This window comes from Ochotona curzoniae, unplaced genomic scaffold, assembly GCF_017591425.1.
Source record: "Ochotona curzoniae isolate NIBS_2020 unplaced genomic scaffold, NIBS_Ocur_1.0 contig_1071, whole genome shotgun sequence".
Taxonomy (NCBI): Eukaryota; Metazoa; Chordata; class Mammalia; order Lagomorpha; family Ochotonidae; genus Ochotona; species Ochotona curzoniae.
Window position 1 is genome coordinate 21,996,482 of NW_024464939.1, and position 21,230 is coordinate 22,017,711.

General features: G+C 36.7%; 1 protein-coding gene across 5 annotated transcripts in view; it reads left to right on the plus strand.

Moving 5' to 3' along the window:
- The window catches only part of ARFGEF1 (ADP ribosylation factor guanine nucleotide exchange factor 1), a 120,812-nt gene that overhangs the window by 46,223 nt on the left and 53,359 nt on the right, over positions 1-21,230 (plus strand). For 3 of the 5 annotated variants that reach the window (XR_005885315.1, XM_040994674.1, XM_040994705.1), the window contains exons 6-9: positions 916-1,192; positions 5,246-5,356; positions 17,145-17,320; positions 18,185-18,318. Coding sequence is in view for 4 of the 5 variants with exons in the window: in XM_040994674.1 (XP_040850608.1) it covers positions 916-1,192; positions 5,246-5,356; positions 17,145-17,320; positions 18,185-18,318 (698 nt within the window). In the remaining variant the exon portion in view is untranslated. Of the gene's footprint in view, positions 1-915; positions 1,221-5,245; positions 5,357-17,144; positions 17,321-18,184; positions 18,319-21,230 lie in introns of all 5 variants that reach the window. The other 2 variants (XM_040994686.1, XM_040994696.1) reach the window with 2 other exon arrangements.

Here is a 21,230-nt window from a genome sequence, read left to right on the forward strand (position 1 = left end):
GCTGGGAGGCCTTGTGGAATCTTTTCTTTTTCTTGGTGCTACTCTTGCTGCCAGCAGCCTCTTCGGTGGGGTCACTGCTGTCAGGCTCTTCCTTGGAAGAGAACTTGCACTTTTTCCTGGTCACCTCCCTGCCGCCTGCGTCCTTCACATCGTTCTTCTCTTCCTGGGCTGAGGATTTCTTCCTCTTGGGATGGCATGTGCTGCCCTCTGTCTCATCCGGGTCACTATAAACCAACTCCTCCTTGGAAAAAGGTCACCTTTTCTTGGGTTTGGAGGAAGAAACAGCCAGTTCTTCCATTCCGTTCTGAGGAACTTCCTGGGGCTTTTTGCTTTTTCTTCTTTTTGGGTTTCTCATGCCCCTCCCCCAGTTGGGGACTCCTGGGAGGTAGCCAGGGACTGAGCCCATGTGCCCAGGGAACAGGTATGTGCTACAACCAGCTCTCTGGGCTCTTGAGCAAGTCCACTCATCACCTATCTCCCTCCGCACATTCCTCTGGAGTGCTGCTGCTGGTCTCCAGAGACACCAGGTCCGACAGGCGCTTCTTCTGCTTCTCCAGCTTGTAATCTTTGGCCACCTCCTGCAGCTGAACCAGGGCTTTCTTCATGACATCCGGATCCTTGAATGGAATCTCGCCAATCTCGTAGAAGGATAGCCGCTCCTCAGCTTGTTCTTGGAGCTTCTTACCAAATACACTTGTGGGTATCTCAGAGAAGCAGTCCATTTGCAAGGCAGTATTGCATTTGTTGGCCAGGTAGCAGGAGACACACCTTTGTTCTTGGCAGCTGCGCAGCCAGTGAAGGTTGAGTGAAAACTGAGCCCATGTTTTGATTTGTTACCCCTTGTCTTCAGGGCTCTGGATGGACACTTGGTCAGACACCTGGACCAGCCATCACTAATAATCTGTTTCTTACCAGTTGCAGGAAGCCAAACAAATGGAAAAAGAAAGGCATCGGCAACATCATCATCTGTTGCAATCTCCACTAAGCCATCATGAGCCAGAATCACCTCAACTTAGATACTTACCACCTCAGACTGTTGATCATATATCCCAAGAACATGAAGGGGACCTTGACCCTAATGCAAATGATGTGGATAAAAGTCTTCAGGATGACACAGAGCCTGAAAATGGATCAGATATTTCCAGTGCAGAGAATGAGCAGACTGAAGCTGATCAAGCAACTGCAGCAGAAAGTAATCATCATGAAAGGGGGTATAAGATGTGTGTGTTAAGGGAAGTTTGTAGGAATGAGATTTTGTGGAAGAAATGTGGGAAGGATAGTAAGATTTAATTGATATCAAGCACATTCTAATGACTATGGACTTTTTTCCCATCTAAGATGGTAAAATTAATTTTACTTTAGCACACAAAGCATGTATTCATACTATGCACTTATTAGCATTTCATGAGCGGTGTAATTTATAGACTTTTAGAACAGACACATATTTCTTAGAGTCACAAAAATCTGTTAGTATATTGCATAGAGACTTCAGTTTCCTTTGTTTTCATAGCAAATAAGGGATCTTTTTATGCAGCAAAATTTTCTGGAATGTGACTGAAATGTTAGGAAATTATTACCAGTTTAGAAAAATTTCATTTTAAAGTGCTGAAATTGTAAACTTTTGAGTACTCAACTGAAAAACAAAGCCAAAAAACTCCTTAATTTTTTCTTTATTATGTAATTACTAAAAATCCGATGAATTTTCATGTTTTTCTAAATTCATAAGAAAATACTCAAAATTAAGGTAACATTTACTTTACAGCTTTTAGTATAAAAATAATTACATCATCACTTTTCCCCAAGCATTCTTTTCAGCTTTTAGTTTCTCTGAGAAATAGTTTGGCTGTTTTTGTTCCTTCGTAGGTTGACATATTGCTTGTTTCATGTGCTTGTTACTTTACTTTGACAAAGGCTTCTAGGATATAGTTTCAATTCTTGCTTTTTTAAAAAATCATATCTTTTCCATAGCTTAGTAGTAGGATGATTAGAGACCATTTTACTTTAAAAAAATTTAATTCATTTGCAAGCTGGAAAATACAAGTATGCGCTCATCTTGTGATTCAGTCCCCACATACTTTCAGCAACTGGAACCAGTCCTGAAACTGAAAGCTAGGAACTCAGTTCTCATCTTCCTGTGAGGGCAGGGACCCAAATTGTTGAATTAACATGTGGTGCCTCCTTGATTGTGCATTAGTAGGAGGAAAACACTCCGTTTCAAGATGTGAGTTTCTTAAATGGCACCCTGACCCTTCAAATACCAGCTCTCATTTTAATTTTTCAAATAATAGTTTATTAATCATTTAAAAATGGTTTAATTACTTGAATAAACTAAGCATTCATAGTACTGAAGCTGATAGTGAATCCATATTGCTTCAATCATTTTTATTTAACTAGTATACCCTTCCCACAATTTCTTCTACTTTTTGTTGTGAGCTAATAAAAGGGCTAACTCAAAGAGCTAATCTCTAATATTAAACCTAGAACTATATTCCATTATTATCTATGCATTGCATAAACATTGAGACATTCTATGTCTTAGGCAGAATGCTAGAATTTTTACATTTAAAAGATAATGGAATTAACAGTCTTTTCCTAAGTTCTTACCATACCTGGAGGGCCATGTGAACATAAATGAGGTGTTTATAGGGATATACAAGGTAATTCAGCTAAGGGTAATTAGGTAGTCCTTTCATGAAGAACATGATAATGTGTCAAATTTTGATTGATGGGGATGGACTAGCTAGAAAATTTGGTAAATCTCCAAAGAGAAAAATTTGGAATGGGTCCCAAGGAGTGGGAATATCTAATGTGTGGGAAACACCTGTAGGTACCTTATAGAAAACATGATTTCAACTAAGCCATAGTTCTCTTTGACATTGATATGATTATTTTGTCTCTAAAGATTTTTTTTTTCAATCACTGAGATGAATGAAAATTGTACTTGAGAGCTACTATTCATGTGTGTCCTAGGGCATATAACTGTCACTCACCTTGTGACTGGACATAATAGTTTAAGCATTTCCTCTGTGCAGTAAACATTAGCCATTGTGACCCTAATGTTTTCTATTATATAATTTACATGAGGATTTACTCTTAATTCACTAGTTATTTTGTATGATTGTTGGTAGTGACTATATATTTAGTTACATTGCAACTCTGAATTTTCAGACTGTGGAACATAGAAATATAAAGCTTAAGAATACTATGAAAAGTAGCTGCCATTTACGGTTTTATTCCATGAAATTTAAGGGCTATTTTTAATTGATTATTTTATAAAATATGGTTACTGATTTAACATACTTGTTTATAAGGCATTCTTTTATGCCATTCACAAAATGCAGCGGATGGTAGCTTAAGAGCCATGAGATTATAAGGCTGATTTCTGGAAGACAGCATGATAAGTCATGGACAGAGCAGTGGAAGGGGTAAGAGGTAAAGACAGCGGTGATGTAGGAGAATGGCACAAAGGACAAGGACTCAGCTCTCAAAGCATCCTGAAGTACTACTTGTACTGTCTTGAGAGATCTTCAGTATTTCAGAAAGTCCAGTGGCAATCCAGTTGTTCTGGACAGTAATCTACACAAGTTATTTGGAATGTTGTTTACTCAATATTTTTTAAAAAAGATTTATTTTATTGGTTTGATAGGATAGAGAGGGAGCAACAGAAAGAGGTCTTCCATTTACTGATTCACTCCCCAAATGGCATATATTAGGAGCAAAGCCAGGAGTGTGACAGTTCATCCTCGTCTCACATTGTTGGCAGGATTCCAAGAATTTGGGCTAAATTCTGCTGCTGGTTGGCCAGGTACATGAGCAGGGAGCTGGATCAGAAGTGGGTCATTTGGGAGTTTAACAGGCATTCCTGTATTAGATTGCCACATTGCAGGCAGCAACTTACCATGCTGTGCCATAATGTTGGCCTCAAGTTTTATCAGTTTCTTACATTTTGTTCAGGAGTTCTGATTGGCAATAATCTGTTCTTTCTCTTTGAGATTGATAATTTCTTTTTAATTGATATTTCAGTATATGAGCACTGTCATTTATTTGAAAGACAAGAGATCCTTTATCTGTTAGGTCACTCTAAATGCCATCAATGGTCAGAGGTGGTCTAGCCTGAGCCCAGAAGCCCGTAACTCAGTCCCTGATTCCCACAAGGATGGCAGGAATTCAAGTGCTTGTGCCGTCATCTGCTGCCTCCTAGGGTCTGCACTAGAAGCAGATAGCTGGGACTTGAACCACACCATTTGATAAATGATGTGGGCATCCCAAAAGTAGTGACTTAAGCTACTGCATCAAGCACCTGCCCTCCTACCCCGTTTTTAAAATTTATTTAATTGAGAAATAAATTCTTTTTTAGTTGGAAGGTTTAGTTTCACATTGAAAATGTACATTTCAATATGGAAGAAGTAGGCCTGGCTGTGTGGCCTAGTGGCTAAAGTCCTCGCCTGGAACGCGCTGTACTCCCTTATGGGCGCTGGTTCTAATCCCGGCAGCTCCACTTCCCATCCAGCTCCCTGCTTGTGGCCTGGGAAAGCAGTCGAGGACGGCCCAAAGCTTTGGGACCCTGCACCCGTGTGGGAGACCTGGAGGAGGTTCCTGGTTCCCAGCTTCGGATCAGTGCAATACTGGCCACTGCGCTCACTTGGGGAGTGAATCATCAGATGAAAGATCTTCCTCTCTGTCTCTCCTCCTCTCTGTATATCTGACTTTGTAATAAAAATAAATAAATTTTTAAAAACAAATATGGAAGAAATAATAAAGGAGGGCTGAAAAGTGCTGATGGTATCCAAACCCTGTGTCTGCTCTAAGGGCTTTACCATATTAGAGTACATTATTGATTTTTATTGTTACTAATAAGTGTACATCATCAAAATATAAGCGTACATCATCAAAACAAGCTTTAAATGTTAATGTATTAATTATTGCATTGTTATTTAATCTAGTGATAGGGGTGTAGTGTACTAAGTATGAATAAGTATATTAGAAATGTTTCATTCACAAAATCTTTAGATATTTAAGGAAGCAGTCTAGAAATTCAACAGTTGAATAATAGCTTGTTAAATAAAATGTTCTAATTGAATTCAGAAAATATTTAAATTGGGATCTGTTTGGTTTTAAGGTTTGACTTTTTTGATGTGTATTTGCTTCTAATTTCATGTATCTTTTTTTCTAAAATTTCATCATAAATGTTTAATGAAAGTCTAAAAACTAAAGTAATGTTCTCTTTAATTTTTTTCTTCTAAAGCATTATCTAAAAATGATATATTATATGATGGAGAAAACCAAGACTGTGAGGAAAAACCACAAGACATTGTACAGAGCATTGTAGAAGAAATGGTGAACATCATTGTTGGAGGTAGTGTACTTTACTCAAAAGCAGTTTATTCTTTGTGAGATATCATCTGATTATAGAGGCTGTCTTGGTAAGATGTACAACAAAAAGGTGCAGCTCTTTCTCGAATTAGTTATACCCACAAGGAGATTTCTTAGGGTCCCAGAGGTTAACTCAAGATCTTGTGATTTCGCTGAGAGAGTCAAAGGACTCAGCATCTGCTTCTAGTCAGTGCTATGATTATCACAGCAAAAATGAAGAAGGCAGAACCATCGAAGAATAGAAGGTATATGAGGTAAAATTCAGAGAAAGTCAGGGACACCATTTCAAGGCTGCTCTCTGAGTCGGGATTCTCATGATTTTTCTCGTATTGAGTTGTGAAATATCCCCTGAGAAGCTCGTGAGAAACCCAGAGCAGGGCTTTTGTTGGGGATTGTCATATAGGCACCCTTTGCCTGCCATATACCAACATTCTAGACAACCAGAAGAAATGCTGATACTCAATATAAAGAAATTATTTGTACCAACAGTTTAGCATTAGTGGGCTGCTCTGTAATCAATTTTGTGAGTAGCAGGAACTCTGGAAATAAGTTACCAGGTGCCAAGTATGGTTAAATAGGCAGCCTCAGGCATGCTTTGAGACTTCTACACAGGTGGTCTCCTGCTATTTGAGTCTGTAATGGATAGGTAATGGTGACACTATATACTGTTGGATCGTTTTGGAGAATTTACTTAGAAAAAACAGATTAACTTTTCGCATACTGAATGTGTCTTTAAGGTTGGATTGTCCCTCTGGAAATTCTGATGAAATGTGTAATAAAAAATGAAGTTCTGGCCCTAGAGATATCAAAGCTATACTATTAAAGGGAGTCATTTTGTTAAAATTAGTAGTTAAAGCACTGACATTATTAAGTGGGAGGATAGAGAGACCAAAGACAAGACCATGATCTTAGGCAGTGTTAATTAAAAGCATAAAAAATGAAAATTATAGCTAGGGAAGAAAGAATGCAAACATGTGAGTGCATTCTTTGAGAATCCAGTAGTACAAATAAAGCATTGGTCAGTTGTCAATGAATGAAGTTTGCGTTGCTGCCTGTTTTTACAGCTAGAATGTTGTTGTGGTATAGCCATACTAATTTTAATTTCTTGCAGTCTATAATAGTGGCTGCTATTGCAAAAGAGGTAGAGTTGAATGGTTGAAATAGAGACTGAATGACTTTGGAAGCCTTAAATATTTACAGCTTGGCCCTTTATAAAAATAGAGATGTGAAGTCCCTTATGTACATCTAGAGATAGCCATATTAACATTTTTCACAACTAAGAAAATTGTTTCAGTAGTATCTAATGTATTTAGTTAAGTTTTCCCAGAAGTCCCTAAATGTTCCTTGCCTGCCCCCTCCATTGCCTTCCCCTCCTCTCCCATTTCTCATCCCATTTCCCCTTTCTTTCTCCAATTTTTTTATAGGACCTGATTGTTTAATCTTTTTAGGTTTACACAAATTTTTGTACCACTCACTTTCCTGACATCCACTTTTTTGAAACATCTAAGATATCCTGTCTTATAAAATGATCCAACTTTAGTTTGATTTGATGGTTTCCTCATGCATAGATTAAATATATTCATGAAGAATACTGCATAGATATTAAAAATTCATATTGTATCATACACATTTCTATGTGACACATTATTACCCTCTATTAGTGGGAAATTCGATCGTGGTTCAGAAGGTTGACCACCAGCTTACTGTGTCAAAGGTAATGGAATGTTTTCTCTTTTGCATTTAAGAGTGGTACCTTTGGAAGATTCATTTGCTCATTGATTTTAGTACCCAATGACTAACTCAGATTTTATGTTGAGTTGCAATACAATGATTTTCTATATCTAATGTTAATTGACATTTTTCTGTGCAGAAAATGAATTCTTCCACCTTCCTTTAAAAATATTAATACCATTGGCTCAAGAAGTCTTTTGTTATTGATATATTAGAATCCTTTATCTGCATTGTTTTTATTCATCTAACCTGTAGAAATCTCTTAAAAATAATACCTGTTTTCTTTTGATGTGAGTCCGTTAATCTAGTGTTTTTTTGATTTCTGGTACAGTTAGATGTTCCAGATTCATTTTCAAAGCTTTGATTTACCCTATTGCTGAAATCAGGTAGTTCTCCAAGGAGTCCTTATTCTTTTTGCTGGGTTGGTTGTTCTTCAGAGATCAGCATCTTTTTGCTACCTGTACTCCTTGCTATAGCGATGTTATTGCCTACAGGTCCTTCAAGTGGGCAGAAGGAAGTTGACAATCACAATTTCATGTTGATAGTTTACATTATAGATAGTACCACAGGTTTGTTTTTATTTTTCTGTGTTTCCCATTGGCTTCTCGCTTTACCCATGTGGAAAATTCAGTTTCCAAACAATCAAAAATAAACTTGTGTATTAAAGCTTAGGAATTTATTGTAATTCTGTGTGCTTTCAGAATGTTTCCTACTAAAAATGTAGAATGAGTGTTAATTTAAAATGTTGACTTTATTAGCCATTTGTTTAATATTTCAAATAAAAAGGCTATTTACATGATGGAAAGCAAATATTATATGAAATATTTACTCAGAGAACTCCATCCTTCCAGTCCTTTCCATTCTGATCCGTCTTCTGTAGGTTATGGTTTGACTGGCTTTTGTGTGGCTTTGGCTTATTTTTTGGGGTGAGGAGATATGCATGCATGTGCATGTTTGTGGTTTTCCCAAAAAGTAACATATATGTATGTCCTCTAATTTCCTTCTTCACACTTCTTGGTACTCTGTGTGTGTATGTTGTGTCTTTTTCTCGATGTGTTAGAAATCACTATTTCAATTCATAAAGCTTTTCCTCATGGTTGTATAGTGCTCCATTATGTGGAGTTATAGTTTATTCAGCCAGTCCCCTTGTATGAAGGGTTTCCAAAAGGTATATGGAAAATGTGTATTATGAAAAAACTCTTCCTGGATTTTAAATTTATCTCAGATTCCCTTTACCTTTTGGAAGTAACCTAGTTTGTAGGTTCTTCTGTTTTGCTTTTAGATTTAATGTTGTGAATAATGTTGTGAATCTGTATCATTTATGTTCATGGAAGTTTAGGGGAAATTCCTACAAGATTATTGGAAATAGTGAGTGAATGTTGCCTGTTGAATTCTCCTTCATAGGTGTTAAGACGGCTTCCCTGTTAGCAATGTTGTTTCAGAATGCCTTTTCTCCACAACTGCCAGAGAGTAAAATTTCGATTTTGTCAACCTGGTAGGGGAGAAATGTGTGTTCGGTTTTAGTTTTTGTTTTTCTGGTAATGAAATTTATATAGAGCCATTTGTAAATCTTCACTGAGTCATCTAGTTATGTCTTGTGTTCATTTTTGTAACATTTCTTTTGTCTCTCAGTGTTCAATGATTCTTGATATATTAGGGTTCTGTGATACATCTTACAAATATTTTCTGTCAGTTTACTTACCCAAGCCTTTTGACCTTATTATGGTGTGTTTTACCCTACCATTTAGAAATGTTTTCTTCATGCATGCCTGAATACATGTATTTCAATATAAATGGGAATAAGCTGCTTTCTGCTTTATAAGGTGTTCTTTTCATATATTAACATTGAGCATATTGCTGTCCTTTCCTGTTAGTTTGCAGTTCATTGTGTTGATACTTCAGACTTTATTTAAAAACATATTAGTGCTAGCATTTAGGTTATTCTGATTTTTTTGTTCCATTTAAACATTGATGTGATGACATCCTTACTATTACAGACAGCATTATGTACTTTTCTTTAGATAAATTTATGAGGAAAGAATATATCGATCAAAGTAAATAGAGATTTAACGTATAGTGATGTAATGGAATTTCAGCAGTAAAAGGTGTGTCATTGTTTTATTTTGCATTTCTTTATTTGCTCTGTCAAACCATAAGAGCTGTCATTTTATTTTGTAGGGCAAATATTGTCAGTTTATGTATGGGCTGATTTATTTTTGTTTGAAAGCCAGATTTATCTAGAGAAAGGCCAAGAAGGAAGGATCTTCCATTCGCTGGTTCATTCCCCAAATTGCCTCTGAAACTGAGCTGATTTGAAGCCAGGAGCTTCTTCTGGGTCTTCCATGTGGGGGCAGGGTCTCATACTCTACTTTGGGCCATGCTCCTAATAGGTAGGGGGCTGGATGGAAGTGGAACAGTCGGGACACAAACCGGCGCCCACATGGTATCCCAGCACTTGCAAGGCAGAATATTAGCCATTTGAACTGTCATGCCCAATTTATTTTTCTCTGTGGAATAAAATTGGATAGCTAATTGTCACTAATAGTCTAATTTTCAGTGAAGTTGAAATTCTAGTCTTACCCTCAGTTATCTTTGGAATTTGAGTGTATTACAGTTACACTGAGCTGTTTTCTACTGGTATTGAATTATTTAACATATTTTGGCTTCATAGTACATTTTGATCTTCATAGTTGAAGCTCTTACCAATTTTTAAAATAGATTTGTTACATGACCTTTAATACCAGTTTATTAATTGCAAAGGTAAAGTTTAGTTAGTAGCTGAAATAGTATTGTATTTATGAGTTAACTTGGGAAGATGTTTGCATTAGTGAGTCTTACCCAGAACCATGCTTATTTAGTCAAATATTTTGTCATACAATAAAGTTTTAATGTTTTCTTTGATTTTTTTGAATATTTATTGCGTAACTATTTCTTGTTTTTGATAATATTTTGGTTTAGTCTTTTTCTTTTGGACTGGACTATTGAAGCAACTTGTTTTTCCGTACTCTATCTCCTTTTTAATTCTCTTAACTTGTAATTTCCAAATGCTTTTCATCTTGCTTTTTTGATTTTCTAGATAATGAGTTCTTGTTGTTATACTTCATTTTTGTTAACTTACAATGAGAAGAACCTTCAGAAAATGTTAAATAGTAATAATGATGGAAATGGTCCAGCGTGTTTTATTTTTAATTATTTTATAAAGATTTGTTTTATTTGAAAGGCAGAGTGAAGGTGTGGGAAGAACGAAGTCTGCTGGGTCATTCCCCAAGTAGCTGTGTCACTGGGGACTGAAGCCAGAAGCCTGAACTCCAGGCACTTAGGCTATCATCTGCTGCTTTCTTGGGCATAATGCAGGAAGCTGGATAGGAAACAGAGCTTATGGGAATGAACTGTGATCTGATACACGCTACCAGTATTGCAGTGAGTGGTTTAACCCACTCTGCCACAACACTAACCTCTGCTCCAGAGTATGACGCACTCAGAATTGAGCAGCTCTGAAAAAGATATGATAAAAATTCATCAGCTAGTAAATGTCAGCGGTATGTGCATAGGTATTTACTATTCTCTTTTGTTGCACATTTTAAATATTTAATGATTTCAAGCGAACAGAAAATAATGATTAGAAAAATGACAGGCTGCTAACATCATTTTTAAAGAAATCGATGTCTGGGTAATTTCACCATCTTACTTAGACTTTTCAATGTTTTCTAAGTTTAAATCCATGAAACAGCTAAGTACACCCTTAAGACTATGATACTACTAATGAATACATAGAATTAATAAGTAACAAGTACTAATTCAGGTTGCCTTGGTCAGATCACATCCATAGCATATTAAGTGTTCTTGGGACATCTCCCAAGGAGAGTGACCTGGAAAGCAGGGAGCCTGGGAATCTGAGTGCGTGGGAAATAGAAGTAGCACAGACTAGGGCCAGGAAGGCTCCACTGGCACTTGCCCTCCGGTGCTGGCAGATTAATGTTGCTGGAGGATATTCTTTATCAAGTTAATTCACTGTGTCCATCTTTTTATATAAAGGACCACCATAAAAAAATGAAGTTGAGCATTAAATAAACTATATGGTATGTTCGAAATAGATGTGTCGTTGAAGTGTTCGCTTAATTGTAAATTTGGGATTGAATGGATACGCTTTTTCATTTTCTACTTTATTAAAAATTACTTTGGTTCTTGGTATATATTTAAACATAGCAGTGTGATTTTACTTTTTTTTTTAAAAAAAAACAGCTGTTCAGTTGGTCTTTCATGCCTTTTTCAGTGCTGTGATCAGGTATTCTGTTCATTGACTATTAATCCTACCACATACTTCACATTCATCCTTTATATAACTGATAATGCAGAAATTGAGCATTACACATCATGTTCTTTATTACTTTTTGTGATCTTAGCTAATTTCCACTATTTTATATTAAGGTTCTACATTCAGGAAGAATGTTAGCAAGAGCTTTTCTATGATGCTAATACTTTTCAATAATGTTCATTCTGTTGCTTTGACCAATGTGAGTTTCATTTTAGTAGACTTTTGGCTCTAAAAGTCTCCTCTCTCTCTGCTCCTTTTTCATACCCTTTGATCTTGTTTATTGATGCAGCGTTTGTTCATATATCACTAAGAATGTTAATTAAAAGTGTCCCACTTACAAAACCTATTTCACTAGGAAGCTTTGGCTTAGGTGGCTCTGCACTGTCATTACTTTTGAGCTGTAATCTTAACATTTCTGCTTATTTGTAGAAATCTGAGAACTGATCTAGAAAGGGCACACTTGGTCATTGTTAAATCTTTTCCATTTTTCATGAGGCCTTCTTTTCCAAAGTCTGTAAAGCAACTTCAGTATGAAGTTAGACCTCATTTCCAAGCTGATAGCTGACTGTGAATCAGATGTCTCCCTTAAGTAAGATATGTTTTTTAAAGGGCTGTGTGGCCCCATCTTGATTGCTGTGTTGTCCACACCAGCTTAAGCCAAGTGAACCTTTGTATATTTAAGTGTTGCAAACAATATCTATCTGTCTGTCTGTTGATCGATCCTTTCTGGATTCCATCAGACTTGTTGGTTGGTTCTATGTGCCAGCCTTTGTCACAATCTTAGATTGTACTCATTTAATTCAGTTAGAAGTAGCTAGTAAGAACAGAATCAGAGTGTAGTACATTAGGAGGTTACACTGGTGTATTAGGTTTTTCTTCTGTGTTTATTGCCTCGATTCTAGTTTGCTAGGATGCTGTTTTTCCCACTTCTACCCTACTTACTAAGTTAGGAAACTTAATCATTAAATACTTCATTTAATCAGCAAGCAGTGTGCAAGAGTAACCAAAGGTTCACCAAAACTCAGGAAGTTGTGCTTCTTGGATGAAAACAGTGACAATAGCAATATTATCATGGTGAAGGATTCTTTGATGAAGTTTCCCAGGCATTTTTCTGCTAAAATTTTCTGAAAATTCATTGAAAACACTCCTTATGGTAGGTGTTAGCATGCTCTGGTCCTCTACAAAATGAACAAGTAAAATGGCTGGACATTTCCAAAAAACTATGGCCATAATCTTTGCTTGTTGGTCCTTTTTTGCTAAAACCAACTGTGTACCTGTTAGTTTGTGTTTTTTGTTTTCAGTATCATACGGGAAAAGCCATGTTTCATTTCTTGTTAGCAGTTCTGGAAAGAAATTTATTTTTTCCTGGAGAATTATTTAGATACAGGGAACAAAATTTGTGTATCTCACATATACAGTTTTAAGTATGAAATCATACTTCCCATCCTTTCCTCTCACCCTCCTCCTTCTTTTTTTCCTTTAATTTTTACAGTGTCATACTTAACACTTTATAATCACAAGTGAAACCCTCTGTTAAAGAATAAAAAGTAGTAAGTAGAAAAACACTGTTCCTTAAGAGTATAGACAGGAGCAATACTCCAAACTAATAAAATCTGAAACCGTCAATTTTGCTCCTATATATTACATTTTGTAAATAGTGTGTATATTAGTTACCACAAATCGGGAAAACATGATATTCTACAGTTAAAGATAGTGGTGTCTGTCCCAACACAATGGCTCAGTGGCTGAATCTTCACATGCACCATGATTCTGTATAGGTGCCAGTTCTTGTCCCTGATGCTCCTCTTCCCATCTAGCTCCCTGCTTGTGTCCTGGAAAAGCAGTGGAAGAGGGCTCAATGTTATGGGACCTTGCACCTATGTGGGAGACCTGGCACAAGCTCTTGGCTCCTGGCTTCAGATCAGCTCAGCTCCAGCCCTTGCAGCCACTTGTTAAGTGAACCACCAGATGGAAGATCCTTCTTTCTGTAACTGTCTTTCCAATAAAAATAAACAAATCTTTATTTAAAAAAAATAAATACACATCATGGTCTCCAGTTACATCCATTTTATAGCAAAAGACAGTATTTCATTTCTTTTTATGGTTGAGTATTAGTCATTTTATGTATACATATATATGTGCATATATGCCGAGGTTTACTTAATCATCAGTTGATGGACATCTGTTGATTTCATATCTATTGTGAGTTAAGCTGCTATCAACGTGGCAGCTCAGATAACTCTTTGGTGTACTGATTTCATTTCCTTGTGGTAAATTTCCAGGAGTGAAATGGCCGGGTCATATGATAGATCTGTTTTCATATTTTTGAGGAAGTCCCGTATTGTCATCCATAATGATGTACTATTTTAATTCCCACTAACAGTGTATTAGTATAATTTTTCCTCTCACATCCTTGTCTTTCTAACTGTGGTGAGGTGAGACCTCATTGTGGTTGTAATTTGCATTTCCCTGATAGATATGAACCTGAGCATTGTGTGATGTGTTTGTAGGCCATTTTGTTTCATTCTTTGGGAAATAACTGCTCATTTCTTTGCCCATTTCATAACTGGATTGTTTTGTTACTGACTTTCTTGTGCTTTTTATAGATCTGGATATTATTCCTTTATCAGATGTATAGTTTGTAAATATTTCTCCATTCCATTGGTTGCTTCATTTTTTTTCCTCACTTAGATTTTTTCCATTTGAAAGAGGTTTATTAAATTTTTAATGATTTTTCATACCACATTTTTTTAAGATTTATTTAGTTTTACTGGAAAGGCAGATATACAGACAGAAGAGGATACAGAAAGAAAGATTTCTCGTCCTCTGGTTCACTCCCCAAGTGACTGCAAAGGCTAGAGCTGAGCTGATCCAATGCCAGGTGTCTGGGTCTCCCACATGGGTTCAGGGTAGCAAGTCTTTGGGCCATCTTTGTTTTCCCAGGCTACAAGCAGGGAGCTGAATGGGAAGCAGGGATGCCAGGATTAGAACTGATGCCTATATGGGATCCCGACAGGTGCAGAGCAAGGACTTTGGCTACTAGGCTACTTTGCTGGGCCCCATAATACATTTTTGTAGATACAGGAATTCCCCCCTTGCTATATTCTCTCTCCCTCTTCATATTCCTTCCCACCATCCCCCCCCCATATTATTACAGTTGGTATAGCCCTTTAGTAAGTTGCAAGTTTAATGTTTTGCCTTTTACGCACCTCATATGAGTGTAGGTATAGGCAAAAATAGAAAATTTAGTATGATTTCATCAAGGTTTATTTAACTGTTTCACAGAGAGTCTTTTATTCAGGAGTAGAGATGCATACTGCAGCGTTTCTTCACTTCCTGGTATGCTTGTCTCCATTATTCAGTTTATCCATGAGAATATCTGTTCACCTAGTATTATTTTATATGAATGTTGCCTTATATCAGAGAGAATGTTGATATTTGTCTTTTTGAGATTGGCTTGTTTCACTGAGCATAATGGTCTCTGATTGGGACCATTTTGTTGCAATTGGTAGAATTTTATTCTTTTATGACTATGTAGTATTCCAGAGTAAATGTGCCACTGTTTCTCCATTGATGGGCCTCTGAGTTGTTTCCATGTTTTTGCTATTGTGGATTTTGCTGCTATAAGTACAGGATTGCAGTTACAGGTAAGAGTGGAGGCGGGGGTTAGGTCTTTCATGTATTGGATATACCTCTGGGCTTGGCAAGGTTGAAGCCAGGAACCAAGGGGCTTACTCCAGCCTCCCACATGAGAGCAGAGGTCCAAGCAATTGGACCATACTCCACTGCTTTCTCAAGTACATTAGCAGGTGATTGAATTGAAGTGGAATTGCAGGGACCTGAACTGGCGCCAGTATGGGATGCTGATGCTGCAGGTGGCAGCTTTACATGCTATGCCATAGCACCAGCGCCTGCCTGTTTGTGGAATGTTTCCTTTGCTGTGCAAAAGCTTCTAGACTTGATGTATTCCCATTTGTCTTAAGCTTTGTCTGTACTGCCTGCACTTCTTGGGGCTTTGCCTGTGCCAGTTTTTTGCAGTGTCTTTTGCTATAGTAATTTCATGGTTTTCGTCTTAGATTTAGACTCTTACTCCATTGTGTGTTGATTTTTGTATAGAGTGTAACATAAGGCCATTGTTACACACCTCTGCAAAGCTCCAGTTTGCCAAACACCATTTGTTGAAGGTGCTGTCTTTTCCCCCAGAGAGTGATATAGTAGCTTTTTTGTCAAAGAAAGTTGTTTGTAAATGCATGGATTAATTTCTGTGGTTGTAGTCTGTTCCATTGGTGGAAGAAATCCTTGAACCCACTTGAAATTTTCTGCTAAAAGCGTTGTTATTCTCTACAGCTGATCTGGGCTCAGCCTTTTTTCACTCATCAAGGAGAAAATTTGTTTCACTTTAATTTTTCAGTCAAAGTTGTGTCATCTGACTCAGTTGAGATGTCTGCTGTGGCTATTTCTGCTGTGAATTATCTACATTTAGGGCATGGACAAGATGAATCTTGCTTACAGATTGATGTGGATTCTGCTGCTACAGGCTTCATTTTCAATATTGTCTCCTTTTCAAATGTGGTATTCATTTTTAACATTGATTTTTTTTGGGGGGGGTGGGCATTGTCCCCATAATTTTTTTGTAGAATGAAGATGGTTTCATCATTCTTCCATTCAGCTTTTGCCATTGGTTTGATATTTGTTTTTGCATTGTTTTAGGAGAATTTATGCTGCTCTGATAGGAGAGCTTTTCAGAGTCATGTCTTATTCTTGTTGCTGTAAACTAGGTCCTGGTAGGACATATTATAACAAGTCAGTATGAGTACAGTTTAGTGCAAAAAGGTTTTTAAATCCATGCATAGTTTTCTTACTAAATGTGCTTTCCGTTAACTTTTTCCTTTTTAAGAGCCAGAAATAGAAAAACAGAAAACACCTGTTTGTATGATGATTCACTTGCTAAAAACCTGGGTGCCAAGTAACTAAATCCAGCTCTCACCTGGGTCAGTGGGGCATGCTGCTTCCCAGGGTGCGTGTTACTTAGGAAGCTGAAATTGTGGATTTACTTCTGGAATCCATGCATTAAAATATAGGGGCATCTTAACTGCAATTACCATATATTAACCTGTATTTTGCTGTTTCTTTGAGGAAATCCTTTACATGGTATTTTTTTTTTTTTTAAGGCAACCTATTTGAGTATCACTTAAAGTAGTTCTGGAACTTGGTGTTATTTTTATTGCCTGTGTTTATTCAACCAGAAGTTGTTTCCATTTATAATTGTTACAACTATGATTACTCACAGTGACATGATGAAAAAATGCTTAATGCTTTCTGGGGCATCATTTTGTGCTGCTAATATGTATTACTCCAAAAAGGAGTGAAATGATAAAATAAATTTCGGAATCACTGGAAAACTCAGTGACTATTTGCAATGTAAAGCTGTAATAAAAAAATATTTCCTAGCACTTCTTACACAAGTTTTTTTTTAATAGTAAGTTTTTTTTAAGCAATTTTTGTTATCTGTTCAAGATATTAACGTCAATCAGAACCTAGTGAGTAAATGCTATTCTGGACCAAAAACTTAAGCTTCTCTTTGACAAATCCTAATTAGCTTTTCACCAACTGACTATATTTCATTACCACAGTATTATGGTTCGACTGTTTCAGTTTAAATTCTCTTTTTAGTAAACTTAAGTTGTGTAGGAGATATTTTCATTTTTTTTAATTATCATTTTAGATATGGGAGAAAGTACAACCATAAATGCAAATACTGATGGGAACATTGGAACTTTAGAGGATGGGAGCGACAGTGAACATATTCAAGCAAATGGAATTCCAGGAACACCAATTTCTGTTGTGTATACACCATCCTTACCCGATGACAGATTGTCTGTCTCTTCCAATGATACTCAGGTATCAGTGGGGTCCAAGTGAGAAGCCAAGCTTTGTAATGAATATTTCTATTTGATGATGGTAGCTGATTTCTGTCTTTGGAAATTAAAAAAAATATTGTTATTTGCTCACTGTATAGATTACTATATTTTATTCACGTCATAGGGTGCTAACAATATTTCTAACTTTGAAGGTGTGTTTGTATTTTCTCTACATCTCTGACCTGTGGAAATTACATTGAGAGAACTTTTTTCCACCTATTTGCATAATTCTAGTGATATTGTGTAAAAACTTAGAAATCTAGAGAATTTTAGCTTAGCTTTTATTAACAGCTACAAAGCATTCAGTACCACAGTTCTGGTACATATTCTCCATTCTCCCTTACTCTGTATTTAGACAAAGTGCCTGTAAGTCTAGAGTAGATTTTTCTGGCCTTACCTATTCGCAGTTCACGTAAAGACAGTCTCTACTGCCTTTATGACTTCTTAGATTATTTCAAAAAAATAAGACAAAAACTTGAAATAACCAAGTGACAGGTAGTAAAAATCACAAGTTAGGCTTTTGGGCAGATGTCAAAGTACTGTGTTCTAGTTTTTTGTCAGTAATAGTACGACCAGGTAAACTAATAGGAACACCATGTGATAGTGACAAGGAAGTACTATTTTAGAAGAAGTCATTTTTAAGGTATTAATTTATTGTTGGGTGGGAAAATAGTGTTGTCAGATTAAAGAAAAAACTATGGCATATTGCTTATTAGGGTTCTCTTCTACAAGGTAGAGAAAATAGCACCTCACATGGTAATGAGCAAAATAGAACTACTAAAAGGTTGAAATGATTTTTACACTGGCAGGGTAATTAATTTTCGTTGTATTTTAACTTATTTAGGAATCTGGAAATTCTTCAGGACCCTCACCTGGTGCTAAGTTTTCCCACATTTTACAAAAGGATGCCTTTCTAGTATTCAGGTCTTTGTGTAAACTGTCGATGAAGCCACTGTCAGATGGACCACCTGATCCAAAGTAAGTCATTAGCTGTTTTGCTTGATAAATAGAAATCATTAAATTTGAAATTTACTGTTAAGGTAAAGATAGTATTTGAATTTTTGTTGTTCTTATCCATAGAGTTAAGAATTGTTGGAATAAGGAGATTTTTTCCTAATTAAAAAGATGTACTGAAAAATAACACATTCCCACACATGCTAGGTTTATAAACATGCAGGTTTATAGAACAGTGCCGGTTCATCCTACATGAATGGATTCAAGTGTGTTCTTTCCATATTATAAGTAACTTTGGAGTTAATGTAGCCCTGTTTTTCACTCTTATGTCAGGCTTCTGAAAACTGCCAGTCAAAAGGTAATAGCACCAAAATAAATTACAAAGGCCATGATGACTGATAATACGTACTCATTAAGATCTGACAAAATGCCATAAGATGTTATTTTTATATGTAGGGAAAAGGGAATACTTTGAGATATGATTCACTTATCTAATTACTGTCATACTTATGAAACACTTAGGAAAGCACTGTTTTTATGAGCCATAAATGGCCAAAAAGCTTTCATTTCATTATAGCTAAAGGTATAAATAATTACTGCTTATGAATGAGTTAAAGTTAGCAAAATGGCCTGCCTCTAATGCTGTGTCATGACAGTGTTATAAGGAATTTCTAGGGCCCGGCGCGGTGGCGCAAGTGGTTAAGGTCCTCGCCTTGCATGCCCAGGATCCCATATGGGCGCCGGTTCTATCCCAGCAGCCCCGCTTCCTATCCAGCTCCCTGCCCATGGCCCAGGAAGGTGGTCGAGGACGGCCCAAATCTTTGGGACCCTGCACCCGCGCGGGAGACCCTGAAGAGGCTCCTGGCTTTGGATCGGCATAGTATCGACCCGTTGCGCTCACTTGGGGAGTGAATCATCGGACAGAAGATCTTGCTCTCAGTCTCTCCTCTCTGTATATCCACCTTTCCAGTAAAAAAATAATAAAAATAAATCTTAAAAAAAAAAAAAAAGAATTTCTAGAGAGGCAGCTCAGGAGAAGAACCAAGCGACTAAGAAAATGGTATTGATGAAAGGGGAAGAAATGGGAACATCACTGCCTTGATTTGAAAAAGCTGTGGGCTGCCCATTTGGTACCATGATTAACATGCCCCTGGGATTGCCTGCATCCTTTATTGTGGTTACTGGATTCCAGCTCTATCTAAACCTTGGTTCTAGCTTACTGTTAATGCATGCGCTCATAGGCGCTTACGTAGCTGGATCTGCCACAATTGTAGGAAATCCTGATTGAGTTCTCTGCTCCCAGTTTCTGCCAGACCAGTCCTAAGCTGTTGCATTTGTAGGGTGAATCATCTTTGGAGAGTGAATTTTCTCTCTCACTTTCAGAAACAATTCCAAAGTCGTACAGTTTCTGAGTGCCAACTAGAATATTAGATACAAGAATATTAGAGACAATTATTATAAGCTTATAAATTAGTGCAAAGTTGATTCATTACATTTTATATAGTTTGCTTTATTACATTGTTCTGGTTCATGGAGAAATATGAAGGGCCAAAAACATGAAAACTTAAAATCTTTGTAGGTCCACATTCTGAAAGTCGGCAATATAATTTGTTGGTTTTTCTGTTACAAAGATCTAAAATCTTGGGGAGAGCATTTGGCCTAACAGTGAAGACACAGACTGAGAAGCCCGTTTTCTGCATTAGTCTTGAGTCTAGCTTGCTGATGCAGACCTCGTGAGGCAGCATGGTGGCTCATTCATCTGAGTCCCTGCCTTCCACATGGGAGACCTGGCTTGGGTTCCGCATCAGCCCTTCTCTGGCCGCCTCGGGCATTTGGAAAGTGAGCCTGCAGATGGGAGTGTGTTTGCTCTACTTCACCCTCTTTATTTCTTGAATAAGTATAAAACATAGCTTTAAAAAGAAAAAACTTAAAAGAATACGTTGTTATACTTTTTAGTATTTATAGGGGAAAATCACTCATTCAAAGCTGGCAAATTTGACATTTCATTCTGAATAGATGAACACCTAATTTTAAAAGGTAGTAACTTAGGAATTTGATGTTATTACTGAAAATAATTTTGCCATGATTTTAAAATGTCACCTTTAAATGCCGCCGGCGTTTTCCTTCTGAATAGTAAAAATTACCATTTGAAATAATTTTAGAAATGCAAGAGAATTATTTGAAATTCCCCAAATTTGAAAAGAATAAAGAAGGGAGATGCAGATTTTGATGAGTGTGTGGGGTGAGTTGTTCTATTGAACCCTGAAGAAAAAGCAGTCTGGATTTGGAAAGTTCTGGGCTTTGGTGTTGCAAAGGATTAATTTCATTAAAGATGCCTTCTTAATGAAGTTTAATCAAATATTAGAAAAGTTTACTTCATGTCCTTTTTTTTTTCACTTGACCCTAAGGGTTGTTAAGGGTTGATACTGATATTCCTTTCAAACCAGTTTTCTGCCTTTAGGACATTATTATTTTTCCAAATGAGATTCTGTATGGTTTTATAGTGAATGATTTTCTTTTCTAAGATTCATTGAGTTTTTAATGGTTTTTCAGTTTTCTTTCTTGGTCTCCTTTTTGTAATTTCTGTTCTTGCTTAGATAATTTAGATTTGCTATAAGCTTGAGCCACAATATTAAATTGCTCCATGAAAAACTACAAACCTGAAATTTGTGGCTTCTTTTACCTGTGGGAACTGTAACTTATTATCAAACAATTATTTGGCCATTTCTTTACACCTTGTTGCCAAGTACAGAGTAGCAGCTTAAATGGATGAATACAAGAATAAATTGATTAATTTTTTTGGTCATACATTTTGTACAAAGCATTTTGCTAGATGCTGGCGATATAAAGATGGGGCATTCCTACAACACAGCCTCTTGTTAGGAATTGAGCAACAAAGGGCGTAATGTAAACTGGATTAAGAAATAGTAATAATG